The sequence below is a fragment of the Halichoerus grypus genome, chromosome 2, assembly GCF_964656455.1.
Source record: "Halichoerus grypus chromosome 2, mHalGry1.hap1.1, whole genome shotgun sequence".
NCBI classification, from domain to species: domain Eukaryota; kingdom Metazoa; phylum Chordata; class Mammalia; order Carnivora; family Phocidae; genus Halichoerus; species Halichoerus grypus.
Genome location: NC_135713.1, coordinates 80,058,143 through 80,078,362, shown reverse-complemented (window position 1 = coordinate 80,078,362; position 20,220 = coordinate 80,058,143). Strand labels below are relative to the sequence as shown.

At 36.4% G+C, this 20,220-nt stretch overlaps 1 protein-coding gene across 13 annotated transcripts in view; it reads right to left on the bottom strand.

The window, feature by feature from the left end:
• Nucleotides 1–20,220, bottom strand: part of MCTP1 (multiple C2 and transmembrane domain containing 1) — a 506,871-nt gene that overhangs the window by 139,683 nt on the left and 346,968 nt on the right. For 11 of the 13 annotated variants that reach the window (XR_013445693.1, XM_078067054.1, XM_078067050.1 and 8 more), the window contains 5 exons: nucleotides 19,462–19,564; nucleotides 17,626–17,728; nucleotides 17,191–17,292; nucleotides 16,742–16,816; nucleotides 14,548–14,667 (listed from right to left, as the gene is read on the bottom strand). Coding sequence is in view for 12 of the 13 variants with exons in the window: in XM_078067054.1 (XP_077923180.1) it covers nucleotides 14,548–14,667; nucleotides 16,742–16,816; nucleotides 17,191–17,292; nucleotides 17,626–17,728; nucleotides 19,462–19,564 (503 nt within the window). In the remaining variant the exon portion in view is untranslated. Of the gene's footprint in view, nucleotides 1–14,541; nucleotides 14,668–16,741; nucleotides 16,817–17,190; nucleotides 17,293–17,625; nucleotides 17,729–19,461; nucleotides 19,565–20,220 lie in introns of those variants that run through there. The other 2 variants (XM_078067049.1, XM_078067058.1) reach the window with 2 other exon arrangements.

The window sequence follows — 20,220 nt, the reverse complement described above, 5'->3', positions numbered from 1 at the left end:
TGGGTATCTGGTGGGGAAACTGAAAGATGGTAAAGGAAGGGATGGGTTTAAGTTTAGAAAGGGGTTCACGTTCTAGGGACATTACTGCAGGAGGGGCTTTTACCATAGACCTTCTTCCCACTCCTTACTCAGTGAAGAAATACTAGAAATCCTGAAATAAACAGAAAAAGGAAGAGACCAAGGACCTGGTTATATATGCCAACACACAGTAAGAAAAATTAAGTATTAAACCCTGGATCAAACTCTTAACAGCTTGTTTGAGGTTAGGGTCGTGAATTTTGCTTGAAGTGGGGCTCATGAACGTTCTTGGATATATTCCTACTTGGACTCTGTAAAGAAGTGAAAATGAGGTTGGGGGACGGACATAATTGAGTAACTATTCAATTATGGCAACTGCTAGCTAATGAAGACCTATTACAACTAAGTTTTTAATAGAAAATGTGCTAATTGACTAGGTTGGAGCTCAGAACAAGCATATGGCTAAGATGTTTGATTACCTAGTCTGGTTCCATGTCAGTGATCAACTCTAACACTGTAAAAATGATTGTTTCTATGACAACTACTGAGCTTGCTGACTAAGTAGTGGGTGACCAACTTGAGGGATGAGTTTCTCCAAATAATATATAATCCATTAGTCCCCACACTCTGTAACCTGGAGGTTCATCAGCTGAAGCATGCTTTTTCTTGTCCCTTAAAGCATTCATCTTTCTCTCAGCCTTGGCAAAGCTTAAATCAGCCTCTTACGCGAAGAATATTGCATAGGATTTCCTTTTTAATTGGAAAGGGTCTATAAAGCTATGGATCTAATCTTCTCATAAAAGTGAAACAAGTCAACACCCTCCGACTAGGTCCGAGTCTAACACTCAACCTCAGGGGGAGTGATTATAATAATTCTGGAAGTTTCTGGAGAGGGCCAGTCTCTGGGTGAAAGACAACCAGTACAGCAAGTTGAAAGAGATGGGTATTTCATCACCCACCGTTTTAGACAAAAACTTTCTTCTCCAGTGTCATTCTAAACTAAAATTCCAAACAGGTGTTTGATGCTAAGGCTGTAACCAAATTATTCCCCCTTATAACCTGCAACTCTGATAAGACTTCCCTCGGAAATATAATGGTTACATAGCCCTTGTATGGCTTTAACAAACCCCTATTTTCTTCTTTCTGCACCATACAATGTGCAGTCTATTTGCACCCATTCAGGACTAAATTACAGATAAAGTTACAGCAAATTTGTTTTCTCAAAAAAGCAGTCAGCCCTAATATCCCTTGAGTAATAAAAGCCTTGTCTTTCATTCAGAACTAGAACTGGCATAATTTTCTCCAAGAAACAAACTCGACTTCCTGCGACAATGGACCTGTTCTTGAAATTCTGAATGGGGTACAGCTCAATTTGCAGGTGTTCGGGTATAAAGGTAAAAGGGCATTTGACCCCCCAAATGGCAATTGTTGCTGTGGTAGGTAACTTCAGTCTCTGAGCTATATCATTCTAGTAGATAAGCTGCCAGAGTTTTCAGCTCTGAATTACAGAGGTAGGCTCAAGTGAATCAATAATTTATACAGATATATCTCATTCGTTCTGATGGTATAAAGATACATACTAACAGCCTGCTGCAGCCACAGAACAAAGCCAGAGAGACATTATTTAAAAAGAGAGACAGAAAAAGAAACCCATTTATCTATGGGAGCAGAAACATTACGTAATAATGACCTAATGGCTTATTAATTTTATTTTTCAACTGTTTAAACAAATGCTGTGATGAGAAAAATAAGCTCTTTATGAATCTCAATAAGGTGCATGTTAAACTAACATTTAAAACTTTCGGATTGGCTTTAAAATAGAGTGATATTTTACATAGCAGTTTAATACAAATCATTCGAGGGATTCATGCACCTGAGAAGTTTACATTCTCTAGCTTAACTAAATCCTTCAAATACTTTATTACTGAATTTCAGGATAAAAGTACTTTCTAAAAGATGAGGATCAAATACATTTAGGGACTGTACACTAAGAGTATTGTTAATATAGCCTTATGCTGTTAATCATTACCTGGGGAAAATTACATAGTGTTTTATTCACTAATACTATGACATTTTTATTAACTCATAATCCCTGTGCTAACAGTGGTGCATTAAACAAGTTATATTAAGAGGGCAGCAAATATTAAAAATGCCTATTTAAAATTCTTCAATCATGTTAAAGGGAATTCTCTCACACATGAGCTTCTCTAAAGGAAAGCGGCACCCCAAACAGTGTGGTTACAATATAAATTAATAATCAATAGCTCACAGAGCTTAAACAATATTTCTGTAAGTTCTTCTGTCTTGTCCTTAAGGATGAAGGGAATCTGTGATCTAAAAACATGGTAAAAATCTGTCCTAGCAACTTCGATTATAAATAGTGGCTGTTTCTTGACAGATCTGAAAATTTATGTGAGGATAAGATGCATTAGAAGTTGGTCCCTTGCCCATTTTACCTCCTTCCGTTCAAGGCCGGACATACCGTCTGGCTCGGACATAGGAACCAAGTGCATTCAGAACTGGTTTAAGAAGACTGGGTGCAAAATTAATTAAGGCAGTAGGTCCAATGAGAAGGGAGATAGCAATTAGAGGTAAAACCCAGGTGCCCTATTTTCCTCCCCACGAGAAATTATCTTTTCCTTTCTTTTCCGAGCCAACTCCTTGGGAAATAGAGCAGATGATAAAAATCCAAAAGAAAATAACAGCACACACAGGAGTGAAAAAGAGAGTGCGAGCAAGAGCGTGCGCAAGACTACTGCTGGGGTCTCCACCTCAAGTCCTTAAGCCTTTGTATGCAATACTCTGGGGCTGCCTGCTGTAACCAGTTAACATTTCTGGCCTTCCAAGAAAATATAACTCGTCCCTTAAAGTAGAGAGAGGAAGAAGAAATAATGGAGTGTCCCATTTCTGACAGTCAAGAGGAAAAGGAGAGAAATGTTCCCACACTGATCTCATTAAGATGACGAGAATAATGAGTGTGAATCTTATGTATGAATCTCCTAGTAGATAGAGGAGGGCATAAATGTATCCCACATTCACGCTTTTATGACGCCTGATATACTACATTTATTCTCAGCTTCATCTGATACTACTGTCGGGGGCTTCTGTTACAATATTACAGCTTTAACTTCAAGTTTTGCCGCTGAAGTCATCGGAGTCGGCCATTCAACCCAGCTTTATTGAGTGTGCATGAAGACGGGGAAGATCTGTTAATGGCAACTGAAATGCATCTCAAGCAGAACTGCCTGGATTTATTTCCTGTCACTGGTTCTAGTAATGGATTAAAAATACTGACAAATGACATTTTTCGGTTTATAATCTATTTTATTTCCTAGTTCCTTAAACTTAGGTTAAACATTCTACTCAATTAGAAATAGAACCCCGTATTACTAAACATGTCTAGATATCATTAAATATTTTTGGACGGAGGGTCACGCGTTTTTGGCTAAACACTGACGAGAGGGTTTTTCTTGTGATTTATTTCTCTTTCTTCGATCCGATAGAAGATATTTTCAAACAATAATTTTAAGTTATATCAGCTTTCAAGAAGGATACAAATTCTGAAAGGCAACATCGCTCCCAGAAACAAAAAAAAACCTGTGCTATAATTGTGTGCAGCATTCAAGCCTAAATGATCCACAGGCCCTGGTACTTCAGGACTTCAAAGCATTTCATATAGGGGATTTAATTTGGCTTTCTTCACCCCAATAGCTTTAATGGCAATAAATTGGTGCATCAAGCTTATAGCACATAATTTATATAATGAAGGGGGCAACACCCTACAAAATCTAGAGTATCTCAACATATGCCCAGATTATTATTTTAGGACTTCCACTACTTGGTGAAAGCCTAGACTATTCTATTAGATTGCTCAATTATAGCTAGAAAAATTTCAATTTACAGAATTTTGAAGGATATGTAGGAGGAGAGCAATACAGTGAAGCTGGATCACCCATTTTTCCAAAAGATTCAAAATACATACACTTTTTTCCTGGCATTTATTTAGTCTAATGAACATTTAGGCCATGGACAGCTTCATCTTAGCTACCATTAAATCAATATGAATCAATAGAGATGGTTTAAACTGTTTAAGTAACTCGTGAAAATATATGTTTGAAACCTGGAAAATATATTCTTAATGAGTCTACATTTACTTTTGGGAATAAGTAATTTATACTACTTGGAGGCCTAATGACATTACTTGTCTAAAATGTGCCTCACTTAGACACACAGTGAACCCTTTAAGAGTTCTTTATTACTATATACTCATCTCTGCAGTGGGTTGGGGAGCTATAGTGTGATGTGAGCTCTACTAACAGAAAAGTTCGTTAAAACATAAGATACACAGTTATTAACCTCAGGAAGAATACTAAGCAAGGTGAACACAAGTTTAATCTTTCCAATAGGCAATGGTAGCCCCCTCAGGTCAACGTACTGCTTAACAGGAAATACCAACAATTGGAAGTCCAATTTTATACACTTAGAATTCCACAGGACAAGGTCAGACACTTGGCTTTCTTTAATTAAGCACAATTTGACACATAAACTTCAGGATAGAGAGGTAGATATTTCTATCTTCCTTTCTTTCTCTCTCTGTCCCTCTTATCTTTTCAAGTCTGCTGTCTTTGAAGTACCCACTCCCAGCAACTGGGGGAGGAGGAGAGTTAGTATCTCAGTAAGTCCCTTTACATTATAGTACTTTCATTTCCTCTACCGTAAAATGGTCTCCAAGCTCCCTTCCAACTGTAACATTCTATGATTTCATCTGCATCCTTCAAAGCCCATATGGTCTCCACCTTTGTAGGCCCCTTGCCTTTGCCATGAAGCAGGTGCTCCATGCTGAAGGTAGGATTGGAATAGGTGTGTTGCTGGCATCCTGAGCACCAAGCCATGATTGCACTGAATCTACTTCCTACATGCAATGCGTCCACTCTACAGCTAGGACTCCATCAAAGGAGTGATAGGTTTTGTTAGTGGCTCTAGTCATTACTTACAACATTGCTACTGTGGGGAAATGTGTTCCAAAGTCTAAGCAGCTGTCTTACAAAACAGACTTTTACATCTTATTTGAAGGCTGGGAACCTACTTGAAAAAAATATTTATTTTAACTACATAAACCGAGATTTAGGACTTAGAAAGTGTGGTAGGAGTCTCATATTCTGAGAATTTTAAAATAAAATGAAAGAAATAGCACACTGCTAGAGAAGCTAGTAGAACCTAGGTTAAAGGTTTTCTTTATAAATACCAGCCTCCCCGTTGAGGCATGCAAGAGGCTCTTGCAATGGAAGAACAAAACTCTATTTAAAATAATTTAAACACAACCAGAAAAATGTTCAATATTGCCACCTAGCCAGGAAAAGTGAACTCTGGTATCTGAACTTCTACATTTATAAATAAATTTTCTCTGAGTAGCAGCCACCACTTTACTAATATTGCTTCAAAATGTAACACCTCCTTTATACAACCTCAGTATATTAAGCTGTGGATAATTAATGGACTACTTTTAACATTGGCAATCTATTATTTTATTTTATTTTTTAATTTTTTAAAAAAAGATTTTATTTATTTGAGAGAGAGAACAAGCAGGGGGGAGGGGCAGAGGAAAAGGGAGGAGCAGGCTTCCCGCTGAGCAGGGAGCCCGATGTAGGACTTGATCCCAGAACTCTGCGATCATGACCTCAGCTTAACCAGCTGAGCCACCCAGGCATCCGGCAATCTATTATTTTAAATTAAATCTAAAAGATTTCTGTAATTGACTAAGGAAAATAATATTTACTTCACCAACATTTTATGACAAAACTGAATGATACACTTCTTCCAAACACTTAAGCATTGCCTGAAGTCGGCTTGGCAGGAAATGTATAGAATGCTAACAATGGAAAATGCCCTAGAATTATTTGTGTAGAGCTAAGTGGAATATAAAACAACATATATTTACATATTATTGATAAATTGCAAGAGTAAAAGTTTTTTGAATCCTATGGGGTATTAGACAACTTGACATGCAGAACAGCCAGTAAAACATGTATCTTCACTGTTTTAAATGACTTCCCTATTCCACAACCTTTTTCCTTCCCTTCCAATGAAGATCTAATAGGTAATCGAGCCTAATGAAGTATGCTTTTATATCTCTGACATAATGATATTCGTTTAAGAATGTAAAGATTATCTACTAGTCATAAATACAGTGCAATGTATAGACAAAACCCATCAAACCCTCATAATGATGGAGGTTATATTACTTAGGCAGAATTAATGTTCAGCCCACTCTCCATTTCAGTGAAGCACAACAATGCACCCTTGGAATTGGTATAGAGAAGAAAACTCTCATATGGATTTTCATAAGGGGAAGATTCAATTCGTTAAACTCTATGAAGCCAAACAAAATCCTTTCTTTAATTGGACTCTAATGTAGTCAATAATTTTGTGTAGCGATCACAAATTATCTTTCTCCAGACTGATTACCTATGGGAATAATTTCTATTGTATGCACACTACAGAATATTGAAACTAGACTTCACTACCGAAAGCATGAAAATGAACATAGTTAAGCTCACATTAAACCTCATTTACAAGCATGCATGCTCAATGGGGGGCAATATGGCACCCAAGGGGGCAAAAATTGGTTCTTAGGGGAGAATTAAAAAAAAACTTAGATATTACAATGATTTGTGACCTTCTACAACCCAATATTCCCTGAGAAAATCTTATTCCTTAGCATTTATTTTCTCTCATTTAATGAAAATTTTCTTCTTAGGTGCTTGAATATGGGGGAAAAAACCCACTGAGAAACACTGACTTAAGATAAAATAAAAGCCAAGCTTTATCTCTAACATTTCCTTTTCCATTCTTAAAATCAAGGTTGCCTTTCATTTTCACCCAAATATGTATTGACACTTTAATATAATTTCCATCTTTTCTTGCTTGTTAGCTTTTCTCTGATTTTCTCTTCATTACATCCCTTTGAGCCAATAGCTGATGACTGGTGTGAATGTGAGAAATGGTTACTCCTTCATCTTTTCTCTCTTACTGATTGCTGATGTTACCACTTGCTGAGTGTTGGGCCTCTGTCGTCACAGCAAAGGAGAAGGCGCAACGTGGAGTCATAACTCCCAGACCTACTGTGGCAAGCCTGGCTACTGGGTCTATCCCCATTTCTGACTGTAATGGTCGATGTCATGAAATGAGGGCAAGAGAAGGAGCCACAAAAAACCAGAAACAACTTTCTTAACAACATTTCAGGTCAGCTTCTCCCTTGGCAAATTAATTCTAATACATTCATAATTCTAAGGTACATCTTCATGACTGGTCAAAATAGAAAAACGGGACAAAGAAAGCATTCTATTCCTATTTCTTAATATTTGCCTGATACAAGGGGGCATGAAAATATGCGCAGGATAAACTTACTGACTATTTTAACGACTGCATTTCTGTGCTAATTTAAAATCTTTCAGAAGAGTTATTACTTACTTTACAAAATCTTAGTAAAATAAATCATAGAATTATCTCATTCATTTAAATGTTTTTCTTTGCAAAAACCCTTTACACGAAAATATTTCACAATAGAATGTGGCTTGCTCTTTTGTCACAAACAATTTAAACTGAAGCCGGAAGGTAGAAAATTCTTCTGAGGACAAAACATTGGTTTAGGAATCTGAGGACAGAGCATGACTTCATTATTTTATAATTGTTGATCCTTAAGTCAACTCAGTTATAAAATCTGGACGAAGTCACATATGTGTAAAGGGTCTCATAAAGGTCCTGAGGCTGAAACTACCTGAGAAGTAATGCTTGTGGTGAAGTGGGACAGCCGTACAGCCAGAAGGAGACCACACTGAACCCCTGGTATCCCCAACCGCCCCAGCTTTCATTACACAAACCATGAAGATTCACGAGAAGGCTAATTCCTGAATTCAATAAGGTATCACCATTATGTTCCTGATATTTGCAGTTTATGTTTGATTATAATATAGCGCAATAGCACTCTACCTGAGAAAAAGTGAAGTAGTTTAAATTTTCCCCCAATCATCCATAGAAGAATATGTCCCAGGTTATAGCATTTTACTACTTCCTACCTTACAGGACAAAGGAGGGAGAGTAGAGATAATAGAAAATGTGTGTGTGACATGCTGTAAGAATTAAATTCTTCTTCTTGTAAGTACACAATAAAATTTCAGAGGAATAAGCTTTTCAGGGGGTAGCAGACTCTGTGTCTTAGGTGATTATCTCCCTCCAAAGAACGGGAGGCCATTTTGCTGACATCTCTGAAAATAGACAACAAAAAAAGGGTGTTGGCACCATTTAAAGAGAACTATGCACTGATTTGAGGAGGTGCTGCCTTTGTAGATGTAACAGCTAAAATACAAAACAAAAAGACTACACGTTTAAATAGATCTATAAACTGAGCTAGAGCATCACTCCTCAAGAAGGATTAGAGAAATCTAGTCAAAATGCTTTGTTCCATTAATACCTGATTTGCTACATTTCCTAAGATTCACGGTTGATTTTTAGCTAACTGTGATTATTCCTAAAACTCAACTCACTTCTAAATTGTGGTCTTTGGGGGGCTTTTATGCAATTGCAAGAATTTATATGTGGTGCTTTGTGAGAGGCACCACCTAAGAAAACCTAATTTTTTACAGGCCAATGTTTGAAAAAAATTTTTCTTCCTTGGAATTCAGATAAATTTGGGGGGAAAATGTAGAGTCTGACTATCAACTTAAAGTGTCAGTATGTCCATATGAATTGAATATACAATCTATTTACTGAAAAGGAAATTGTAGTACTGGAATCTTCTAAGTGTCAATAGTCTTTGACTTCGTAAAAGGAATTTTAGGTCATTTTGGAGGTATACAATCTTCTAAATCAATGAAGTTCTATATAGGCTCTCTTCTTTCCTCACACATTTGTAAAGGAAATGTTTAATGTACCTTTAAAATTTGTATAAATTAGACTGGAAGTATTGTTTAGTAAACTTAATAAGTGTTTTCAGAGGAAAGCATAAATGAAGAAGGGTGGACAAAAGGAAATTTTGATCTACATAATTTTAGGAAAATGAGAGAATGCAAGGATAGGACCATGAGTTATAGATCATTTTGCTTTAGTACTTGTTTCTTTGATTTTCGAGGGTCCTTCTGTTTTTGTTGTTGCAGGGAAAATAACAACAATTACGTCTGGAACATTTCCAATTTTTCTGCTTAGCACTAAAAAAATAATTGTAGCAACAACAACAAAAGCTTCTATAAAAATCATTTGAAAACTGCCATAGACTCGAAGCATAATTTTGTTGGTGTGGTACTACTGAGATCTCTTAAATGTTGAAAACAGAAATTTCTGTTGGAATCTTAAAGTTACCTTTTCCTATGTCCAGTACAATCCCCCCACAATGCTCACTAACATGAATGTTGAGACTTGAACTACATGTAGATGTAGCTATGCCTTTGTTCTCACATTGATATTTCTTCTTAAGCGATGCCCCCTTTTTTAGTCCTTGAACGTGAAGGCCCCTTAAAATGGCCTTATTGTTTGTAACAACTTTTAGAAAAATCCATATGTTCTTTAATAGCAGCAGGCTTTCTCCCCAGAAAATACTCAATACAGTATCCTCGTGAGCCTATTGTACTCAGATCGTTGTATTATATTCCCAACGCCTCTGCAAGTTCAGTCCTTCCTTCCTTGCTTATGCTTCCTCCATTTTTTTTTTTTTAAATCATTTGGCTACACAAAGCTGCCTCATGTCATTCTTTGCATACATCATCTCTGCTTTTTCTCTTTTCCTGCATAATGGCCCAGCTTTTCTGAGAGTAGCTGTTGTCCCAAGTGTGATCCTTTACTAAAATGGGGAGTGAATGAAGGTGGAGCACAAATTATCTGGAAGCAAAGGAAAACCAGGCGTTTGAAAAGGACCCAGAAAGGAAGGAGTAATGAACCAGAGTGGCCTGGATGAATTGCTGTAGAGGGAATTCTCAATTTTGACACAAAAGGAACATAGGGATACCAAGGCCGACCTAGGTGGGGGGAGAATCTCCGTAGGAAGCCTGCCTCATAGGCTGGTCAGTACAGAGGGTTGAAGCCAGTAGCCTTCCAGATATGAACAGAAACAAATGTATTTTATGAGTAACAGTTAGGCATTCAAACATGCCCATTCTGGAACACAAAGTACTCTGAGGGGTTGACATCCCTTCATAATTCACGTTCATTGTTCCTCTAAGTAAAATATGTGTCCCCCTGTAGTTATTCTGTTAGGAATTGTACTTTAAAGGCAAGAGGACATTTTTGATAATGCACATCTTAAACTTTTCATTAAACTACCAAATTTAAATTCTACCTTTTTGTGCACTCTGACATTTTTGTCTGGCATTTTCATTAATTTTGCGACATACATAAATGTAGCTGAAATGTTAACTGATCAATACTTTGTCTCTCTCATGTAGCACTAGCGCTCCATTCCCTAAGGACCACACAGCAGAACAGAAATTAAATGTGTAAAATATCAAATGTTACTGTTAAACACAGCGGCACTCACTGTGTAACGACAGAAAAGGCTAAAACAATTCCAAATGGACAGATGGTACCACAAATTATCTACAATCACATTTAAAGATTAAAGTTTGTCCTGTAAAATAATTCTTTGACGCACACTGAAGTGTGTCCTTTCACTGATAGCTCAGTTGTCCAATTATTTTTGTGCTCATTACAGTGAGAAATGACAGTACTGAAGAGAAAGAGAGTGTGCACTCTGGTTTTTTTTTTCCATGTTGCACCCACTGACATCCACAAGAACACAAATGTCTGGTCAAGAGCCTGATGAAAATTAGACCCAATTTATGAGACATTTCCACGTCTACAATAGATGATTCCGAAAGACGAGCAGGGCCTTCTGCGCCACATACGTCTGTGTTTGCTCTTAGGCATACAATATTCATAGTAAAATTTAAAAACCTAATTCATAGCGTGCAGTAACAAGGACATTCCCAGGAACAAGCTCGCCTCTATTTTATCCCTCACCTCCCAGGCCGATTGCAAGCTTCTAATCTCGGCCGCCTGCTCTGCATCTTCCCCAGCACACATAGGTAGGGCCAAAGAGGCTGGAGCAGCTCTAACCCTGCGTTTCTTAAGCTTTCCACTTGAATTGACATTGGGACAAAAAAATTATTGTTTTTCCATTTTGATTTCATTATTCTACATTTATTTTTGGATAGAAAATTAGCAAAGAAAAATAAAACGGAATAGGAAAAAAAAAGGCACTTAAACATTACGAAGTTTACTGATCTGGGCCTAAAACCAAGCCACATAATGTGCTCCGTGAAGCAGCTGCATTTATGAAAAAGTGGGCCAAGTGGAACCAATATTATAATAATAGACCCGAGATCCATCAACAGGGAATGATGGGAACAATATGTTTGTAACAATGGGGTGCTGCTCATACTCCTCTCCTAATGGAAAGCAGCTCTTTTCAATAAACGGGCCTAAAAGGGCTCTGGTTATGCAATGAGATCTTTGAAACATTTCTTTTCTTTTCTTTTTTTTTTTTTTTAAGATTTTATTTATTTATTTGACGGAGAGACACATTGAGAGAGGGAACACAAGCAGGGGGAGTGGGAGAGGGAGAAGCAGGCTTCCTGCCGAGCAGGGAGCCCGATGCGGGGCTCGATCCCAGGACCCTGGGATCATGACCCGAGCTGAAGGCAGGTGCTTAACGACTGAGCCACCCAGGCGCCCCGAAACATTTCATTTTTAAATACATCGTTTAATATCTATAAGAGGAATTAAAATCCTACAACAGTATTTTTCCTGAATTGTTATGAGACTTAGATTATGAGGTGCATATTAGAAAGCTCTTTTAGAAAGAAAATAATATCTGTTGTGCACTTTGGGCAAGGTTCTTTTCTGTGCCTCAGTTTTTTCCTCTGTATATCAGGAAAATAATAGTATCTATCTTATAATTATGTTGTCGGGAATATTAAATTCATTTATGCATGAAAGGCACTTTCGTGCCTTAGTACCTGTAAAACAGTTTCCTGTCACATAAATGCTCAGGAAGTATGAGTTGTTGTTATTTTTATATAGAGGATTATTGTATTATTATTTAGAGGATTATTATATTATTATATATTAGTTGTTATATATATAACACATATAGAGGATTATTGTATTATTTAGAGGATTATTATATTATTATATATATAACATACATATAGCACATATATAATGTAATAATATACTATTATATATTGTTATTATATAGACAATTATTATATTATTATTTAGAGGATTAAATTCATTAGAATTTAAGTAAAGTTCGAGGAAAAATTGCTGCAGAGCATTAAGCTATGTCTATCATCATTTAATGACCAACTTTACTAGAGCAAAGCCCTATTTATGTGGCATCATTCAAGAAGACTTTCTCCTCTTTAAAAAATGTTCAGACTGATTGACTGGTTTATTGGCTGGTCTATTGATTTAGATAGCCATTTATATTGGGAGCCTACCAAGTGCTAGATACTCTGCCGGTGATGCTGGAGGACCAGGGTGAAAAAGGCAGGGCCCCCGTTCTCAGGGAATGCCCAGCTTAGGTCTAGATAAATGCAGTTCGGTTTTGTTATTTGTTATTTCAACCACATTCAGTAGAGCGTGATTCAGTGCTTCTATTCAATGAACAGTTAATATTATCATTTCTTCCTCAAAAGTACTCTCACTGCATATTCACATGCAGCTTGTGAGGACTTTTTTCTCACCATCAGTGTCTGCAGGCCCTTTTCCTACCTTCACGGTGGCCTCCCCCTCTTTTTTGCAAGCATCTTGCATTCAGTTTGTGTTTTGTATGACCAAGGCTGTTGGAAAGTGACTACAAGCTAAGAGGGATATTATTATATTTCCTCCCGGTGAACTCTGATTCCCTTACAGTGAAACCACTCAAGTATTATCAGATACATGTACTGAAGTTTCTTGGACTTTCAGTGCCTGATTTTTTTTAATCAGAAGAAAATTGGGGAAAAAAGTCTGCCATCTTGAATTCATTTCACATGAGCGACCTCGGGAAGCCAGAGGGAGTTTATGAAAACTTACACAACACATTGTAATGTTAAAGCATTCGAAATGAATGTTCCTGAACGAATGACATAATTATAGAGATTTCTCTGTTTTCAAATTTCGCAAACAGTTGTGGGGAATGACTTTGGAAAGAGTGAATCAAAGATGGCATCATGGCCTTTTCAGGAGAATATTACTGTGTCTGTTATAAGGCCCCGTGGAACCTCGAAGTAATGGCATAAAATACACACAGAAACTCAGTATCGTCTTTTCCTCATCAACATCAAAGTGCCTCTATGATACTGAAAAATCATAATAAAGTTTGCCTAACAGTACCCTGACATATTTATTATGTGAAGGCACTAAATAAAAGAATATTGAAAGAGGCAGATTTTCTTTTCTAAATCCTAATGATGATGGCAATCGCTTTCTTTAAGGAGACAACAACATGTCTATGGGAAGCTGGCCGCCTAACTTTCTGGTAACTTACAACACAAAGGGACATACTCACTCTTTGTTCCATGTGCTCAGACATTAATGAAAGTCCCATACAAGGCCTGAGAGGAGGACAGAGCTCAAAGTGCTAAACAGATGTGCATACACTCATTTGAATGGTAATACTAAAATGTTGATTTGTTACTATAATTAAGGCTCTTCTTGTAAGCCTCCATAATAAAGTCAGATTTTGCTAACCTGGAAACTATAAGGAAGCATAAGGTACTCATATTCTAACAAATATGACAATAAAATAAAGGATTTTGAAAGAAGGACTCCACTTAAACTTCAAACTGAAATCCTGAATAAGCAAAACTAATGTGAGAGCAGAAAATCCCAGCTAAAGCTCAGAGGAAAGTATTCTCTCAGATTTTCGAGCTCTGCAAGTTGGTCTCATCAGCAGTTTTTAAATAACCAAAGTAAAAGGCCACAAGATGAACACTGTTAGAGAACTATTTGGATCTATCAAATTCTCACTTGTGCCTTTTTAAAAACTGAAAATCTCAGAAACAATAAAACGTCTCTTAAATAGGTCACATCCACTTCCAATTGACTCCCATATTCAAACATTACCAACTAGCATCCTACTGCCAACGATTTTCCTATTTTGAAAAAAAAAAAATCTGTAAAACAATAAAATAAAGACGAGGATGGTCAAGATTATTAATTTTTTTTAACACTAAGGACTTTTCTTGGCGCTGTTATTGGGATTTGGAATTATGCAATATGTAAAATTTTACTTTTTGACTGTCATGGAGAAAATTATATATTGGCTGAGATATCTTGCTTTCCGGAAATCTGGGGGGGGGGATGTGTATTCTTGGACTCGGACCTTGAACGATCCATCAGGTTCCTGCCCACGGCAAATCTGTCCAGTCAAGTCTTAAAATAGGAGTTTTAAAATGGCCACATCAACATAACTGTTACTATAGCCACAGAAACATGCAGCTATGATTACTGAATTTAATGAATAACAATGTAAGTAATAAAGAATTATCATACCACAAAAGCAGCGAGGCTCCTTGGGGGTGAATCCCAATCAAAGCAACTATTAACGTAGTATGCAGCATTTACGAGCACCATGACACAACGCTTCATTCTGATAAAGTTTCTTAGTAGCAGCTGTAAGGAAGATGAAAATATTATCAGAATTTGCAAGACTAAAAACATCAGATATGGTACAAAATTCAAGCTTAGTGTGACTTAAAAAGGATTCAGAAAGTTAATAAAGTTGTAAGAATATACCAAGCAATTTGGCTCAAGAGTTAAAGGAAGAGAAGTATCTCTGAAGAAAGTAGAAAGAACTGAATTACAAGAGCAATTTCTCAGCTAAATATATTTTCTTAAATAATATTATTATGTGGGTCGGGCTACTTTTGTTCAAAAGAAAAAAAAAATCTAAAATCTCCAAGAGATTAAGAACATTTATATACTGTGAACCTTAAATATATTTTTTTTTACTCTTAAATCTCATTGTGATTTTAAGATTCTTTAAATGCTTTAACTTCAAGATATTTCAAAGTGAAATGGATAACATGAAATGTTTTAATTTCACGTCTTAGAGGAAAACCTGTCAAGTATTGCTTTATTACAGAAAACAAAATTTTCACCATTTTTGTAGGAACCTCTCTTATTTACTATCAATTTTTCAGTCTCTGTCTCTCGGTCTCTCTCTCAGACTCTCTCTCTCTCCCTCTCTCTCTTATTCTTTCTCTCTCTTTTCCACAATCAATTTAACCTATATTTTCTCATTTCTTTTTTCATAATTTTGGAGTTAGGAAAAAATTTATGGTAACCAAATGCTTTACAAAATCTTTCATTAAAACGGTATATGAGAATTGATATAATTTAAATCTAACATTTAAAACAAGGCATGACTACAACTATAAAAAAGAATAGCCCCTATACTAGATGAGGGTACAAAAAATGATCTACAGCTGTGTTCCTAATTAGACTACTATGTCTGCAGGTTAATATTTTGCTAATGCCAAATATACTTCAATACTGATCTGGTATTTTTAAGAAGTAGTTATGTGAAGCTTCTTGAGGTCATTTGGAAAAAATATGTGTATGTGTGTGTGTATAAGTATAGATGCCTGTACAAGCGTACCAGTTTTAACAAGTTGTTAAAATTGAAATTCTTTCGCGAAAAGAGTCACCCTATTTTTTTCCTTCTTTCCTTCCTCCCCTGACGACCTTCCTTTTAGAGCTCCTTTTATTACTTTTATCTATAATTGTGAAAAAAATGTAATCTGTATTTCTATTTAGATAGATATCGCATTTGTAATTCATGCACTGTCTTTAAACAACCAAAGATCCCACTGTTTATGGTGAATTGATTAGATGAAAAACAAAACTAATTTTAGTCTTCTAATAGCATAGAAAATCGTTAAATATTTTAACACACACAAATGAGTTTTGTAAACTTTATAGCCAGAGCAAAAACATTTTATTTTAGCTGCGTTAATTGGAAGTAAACATTTTTTTAAAGAGGTAGCTTAGCACCCTTTCTTAACTTGATATCAAACCTAATTTAAATCTACATCTAATTACAAGATATAGAGCCCTAGTTAAAATTTCTTCATGACAGAAAAATCAGATGTGCTGATTTTCTATTTTCTTCGCTAAAAGTGCCAATAAAAGTTCACTTCTAAAAGACCATAGTCAAAATCTAATTAACAGGAAGGTTTCCCTTAAAAGATGGAGCCCCCTCTCTTGTGGATTAGAGGGAAGAGCTTTACCCAGGGCTCGCTTTACACACACCTGCACCATACCTGTGGGTGGTCTGGACATATATTTGAACCTCAGCCTTTGGTGGTTCTCATTTACACATTCCATGGCAATCAGACAGTATTTTATGTTCAAAATGATCATTCTTTGGCTAATGCAGGAATACATATCCATTCTACGCAGCGCCTACAGTCTCCCCTTTCCATTCTGACCACCCCCATCCAATTTATTAGTTTGGTATTGTCCTTGTTTGATCTCTTACGGAAAGGAAGGGAAGAGAGAGAAAGAAAGAAAAAAAAAAAAGGAAAGAAAGAGAGAAAGAAAGAGCCATTTCACATAAGTAGATGATCAAAAATTCCCTAGTCTTCCCCCCCTCCACACTTCCAAAGTTTATTTGAATTTACCTAGATGTTTTACAGATATAATCAGGTCTTCCCAGAGGGATTCATCTTTCCTTGCTTTTTACCTGTTTAGAGAGTCTGTTTTCCTCTTCAATGTACTTCTGTTCTTTGGGTATTAATGTTCGTAAGCTGGCTTTCACCTGTACATCAACATATGTGTCTGTTATGGATTCATATATTACCAACGTTTACAAGTTTTTCACGCAGTTCAATTTGCAATAATTCCTAAAGTTTCAAAGTCCTGGCTGCTGCGCTCATAAATACAAATGTATACAGTTGCACACGCACGCGCGGCCCCGCTTGCGCAGGCAGGCAGCAGCGCAGTGCGGAGCCGCGGCGGCCGCCAACTGGGACAAAGTGTGGGTGTGCCAGGCAGTGGCGGAAGCGCGTTCTCCAGGATACATCAAGGGTTAGAGAAAACGAGGAATGACAGAAATTCTCTACAAATCAGGAACAAAAGCTTTCATGAAACTGAACTCTTTAGCAGTACAAAAAAGCCAAAGTTAAGACTTACAGCATTAAAAATCACATCTATTTCAAGATAGATGACCCCCTTTGTTGGCCCTGTCAGCTGCTTGTTTTTCAAGACGTAGGCTTTCTGTTCACCATTTTGAATCTGCGGGAAAAGGACATGACAGCCGTCTGTCTCGCGGTCTCCGCTGAATACACTCCCTCAGTGACCTTTGACCCCCAGCTGCTGAAACTGACAGAGAACCCAAAACAACTGTGGCAATTCTGACAAGTACCTGTTCATTACCAGGATCAAGTCTGTCAGGAAAAATTAACTATCATGGGATTCAACATGGCCGTGAATTGAGCATGTTAAAATTTTTAGTGTTCTTATTACAGACCTTGGTTGAGAAATGACAGATACAGAGCTGAGGGTTTTTTTTTTTTTTTCCTTGAGCAGAAGCAACACAGAGCAGTGTGTCAGGTGAATAAAACTTACAGACAGCAATGGTATAGCAACTTTGCCCAGAAAGTCAGCACTTCGATCCCGATCTTCATCATAAACTGTCACTTCAAGAACTGAATGGATATCTTTAATGTTGCTGCATAATAAATATACGTAAGAAGAAAAGACTTCATCAGTGGGGAACAAGAACAAAAATGCTTTTGAAAATTTAGATGGCTCCAGCTGATTTTGTGTGTATGTGTTTTTATGTATGCTATTTGCATATACACATATACAAGGTAGCTTCGTATCTGACAGAATTTCCCATAATGCACCTTCGTAGACTACAGTGTTGGTTCTGTTATCTGGAACTTTGAACACTATTGTAATTTCAAGTTATAATTTTTAATGAAATATAATTTTCCATCTGGATGGGCACAGAATTAGCGTAAAAAAAAATCAATAAGTGCCACTGATGTTTTTGAGACTTTCCCCTCTCATTATTATCACAATAATTCCTAGCTTCCTATTAACCCCATGTAAAACTCCATTAAATTTGATATCAGCAAGAGTCACCGTATATCTCATACAATTTTTCTTTTTCTGTAATAGTAGGACATCTCCTTTGTTTACAGTTCCTACCAAAACATTGACTTATTTCTGGTAGGTTTATAGTAAAAATTAACCAACACAGTAAACAGAATGGAGAAAATGTAACATTGATAGCTATTGTACCACCCCAGGATTTAGAAATTAAATAGTGTCCCATTACGTTCCAAAGACAACATATGTTAATAAACAACTGTGCGAGCTCTTCATTTTTGTTTCTGGAAAAATAAACCCCAATTGCTGACAGCATTTATTCTTTGATCAAACTGTTTACCAAGAAAACATGAATTAAGAGAAAACAAAAAAAAGAATATATTCATTACTGAAAGACTGCAACCACATGTGAGAAGGGGCTTTATCGGGGCACAATCAATTAATGGCTTTGATAATAATCAAACCTATTCATTCAGTTATGCATTCCAGAGAAGAACACTCTCAACAATCTTCTTAGGAGTGCAAGTCTACTGACCAGGCTTTCATCTCTTATAAAAATGTGGAATTCCTTAAAGATAAATTGGTCAGATAATTAAATCTGATTAGTTACTCGCTCTTAAGCAGAGACATTATAAGAAATTAATGAGGAATTTAGCAGTTTTCATATACAAAAAAATTAAACTATGTTAGAAAACTTTTAAGAAATACTCTGTTTGGAGAGTTTTCCTTTGTTCAGAGTTCATTTCTAAAGCCCCGTTTAAAACACACACACACACCCTGGACTTAGGAGATACTATGGTGTAGATCAGCAGCTTTTATAGTGCGTGGTCAAAAGATTTATAAATTTTTTTTTAAAACAAAAGGAAAATTAACCCGAATGGTGTTCTGGTAACTGGGACAATACTTAACATCCTTATTGTACTAAAATGCAACAAAGCAAAACTAAAGCATCTCTGAATTCAAGACTGGATTGTTTGCTGATTTAAGGAATGGAACAAATAGACCTTTGTCCTCCCTGGTGTCAATGCAGTTGGGGAGAATTTCAATAGAAAGTATAAAAGGAAGAAGCAGTATGGCCATTCAGTTAATGGAAGCAAAATCCTTAGTCAAACCATATAAAAATCACAGTTTTAAAAAAGAATCTGTGAAAACAAAGAAAAATGGCATATTCTTTCCCCAGGTCTCTCTGTCAGAAAGGTATTACAATTATGATATTCGCTGTTGCTAGCAGCGGCAGTCCAGATGCAGAGCTGCTCATCAGTTAAGAATAAACACACACACAAATATCTCAAAAATAAATATTATTAGCTCCATTTTTGAAAGGAGCTCAAGGTAATGATTACTTACAATGTGAAGATTTTGTTCCACTCGGGATTAAGATTTTTGTAGACGGTATGTGTCAGCAGCCTATCATTGTTCAGTTCAACTACACAAAATGGGTCACTTTTACCTACGAGAGATTTGGGGGGGAACATTTTTAGTATAAATAACACCCACAGTTCACAGTGTCATGATCATGGCCACATCGCTTTTCTGAAAAGTTTTATGAAAAACAAAAAGTAACATACAGTTTAAAAAATTTAAACATCAAAATAGAGTTAGATGTAACTGGAGAGTGTTAACAATTGTGATTCCTAGCAAATTAGAACCTGAAAAAAGTAAAAGAAAGGAAATTATACAGCTGGTATTTCGATTTGTACTTATTTTTTTTTTTACAAAAAATAGTAATAATTATTATGAGAGAAACTGTGATGCATGTCCATCCCTCAGTCAGTTTTTATTTAGTTCTATAAAGATCATTTGAAAGGCTCAACCCCTTCACTTTTACGCATATATTTTCCAACTCCTCCGACTCATTAGTAACTTTTAACAGAAATTTCTAAACAAAACTAAACAAATTTATGTTGGGAAAACTGCTATATTACAGAATGACACCATTGTAATGTGACTTTAGATTCCCTCCTGAAATGTCTCTGGCATCACAAGAAGGTAAATTAAACCCTCAGAGGCAGAAAAAATTTTGCCATTTGAAACTTAACCTCAACAACCACTCTGCATGTTAAAGAGCAGTATTTTTTCCTGTCCACTGAGAGTAAAGAATTTGGA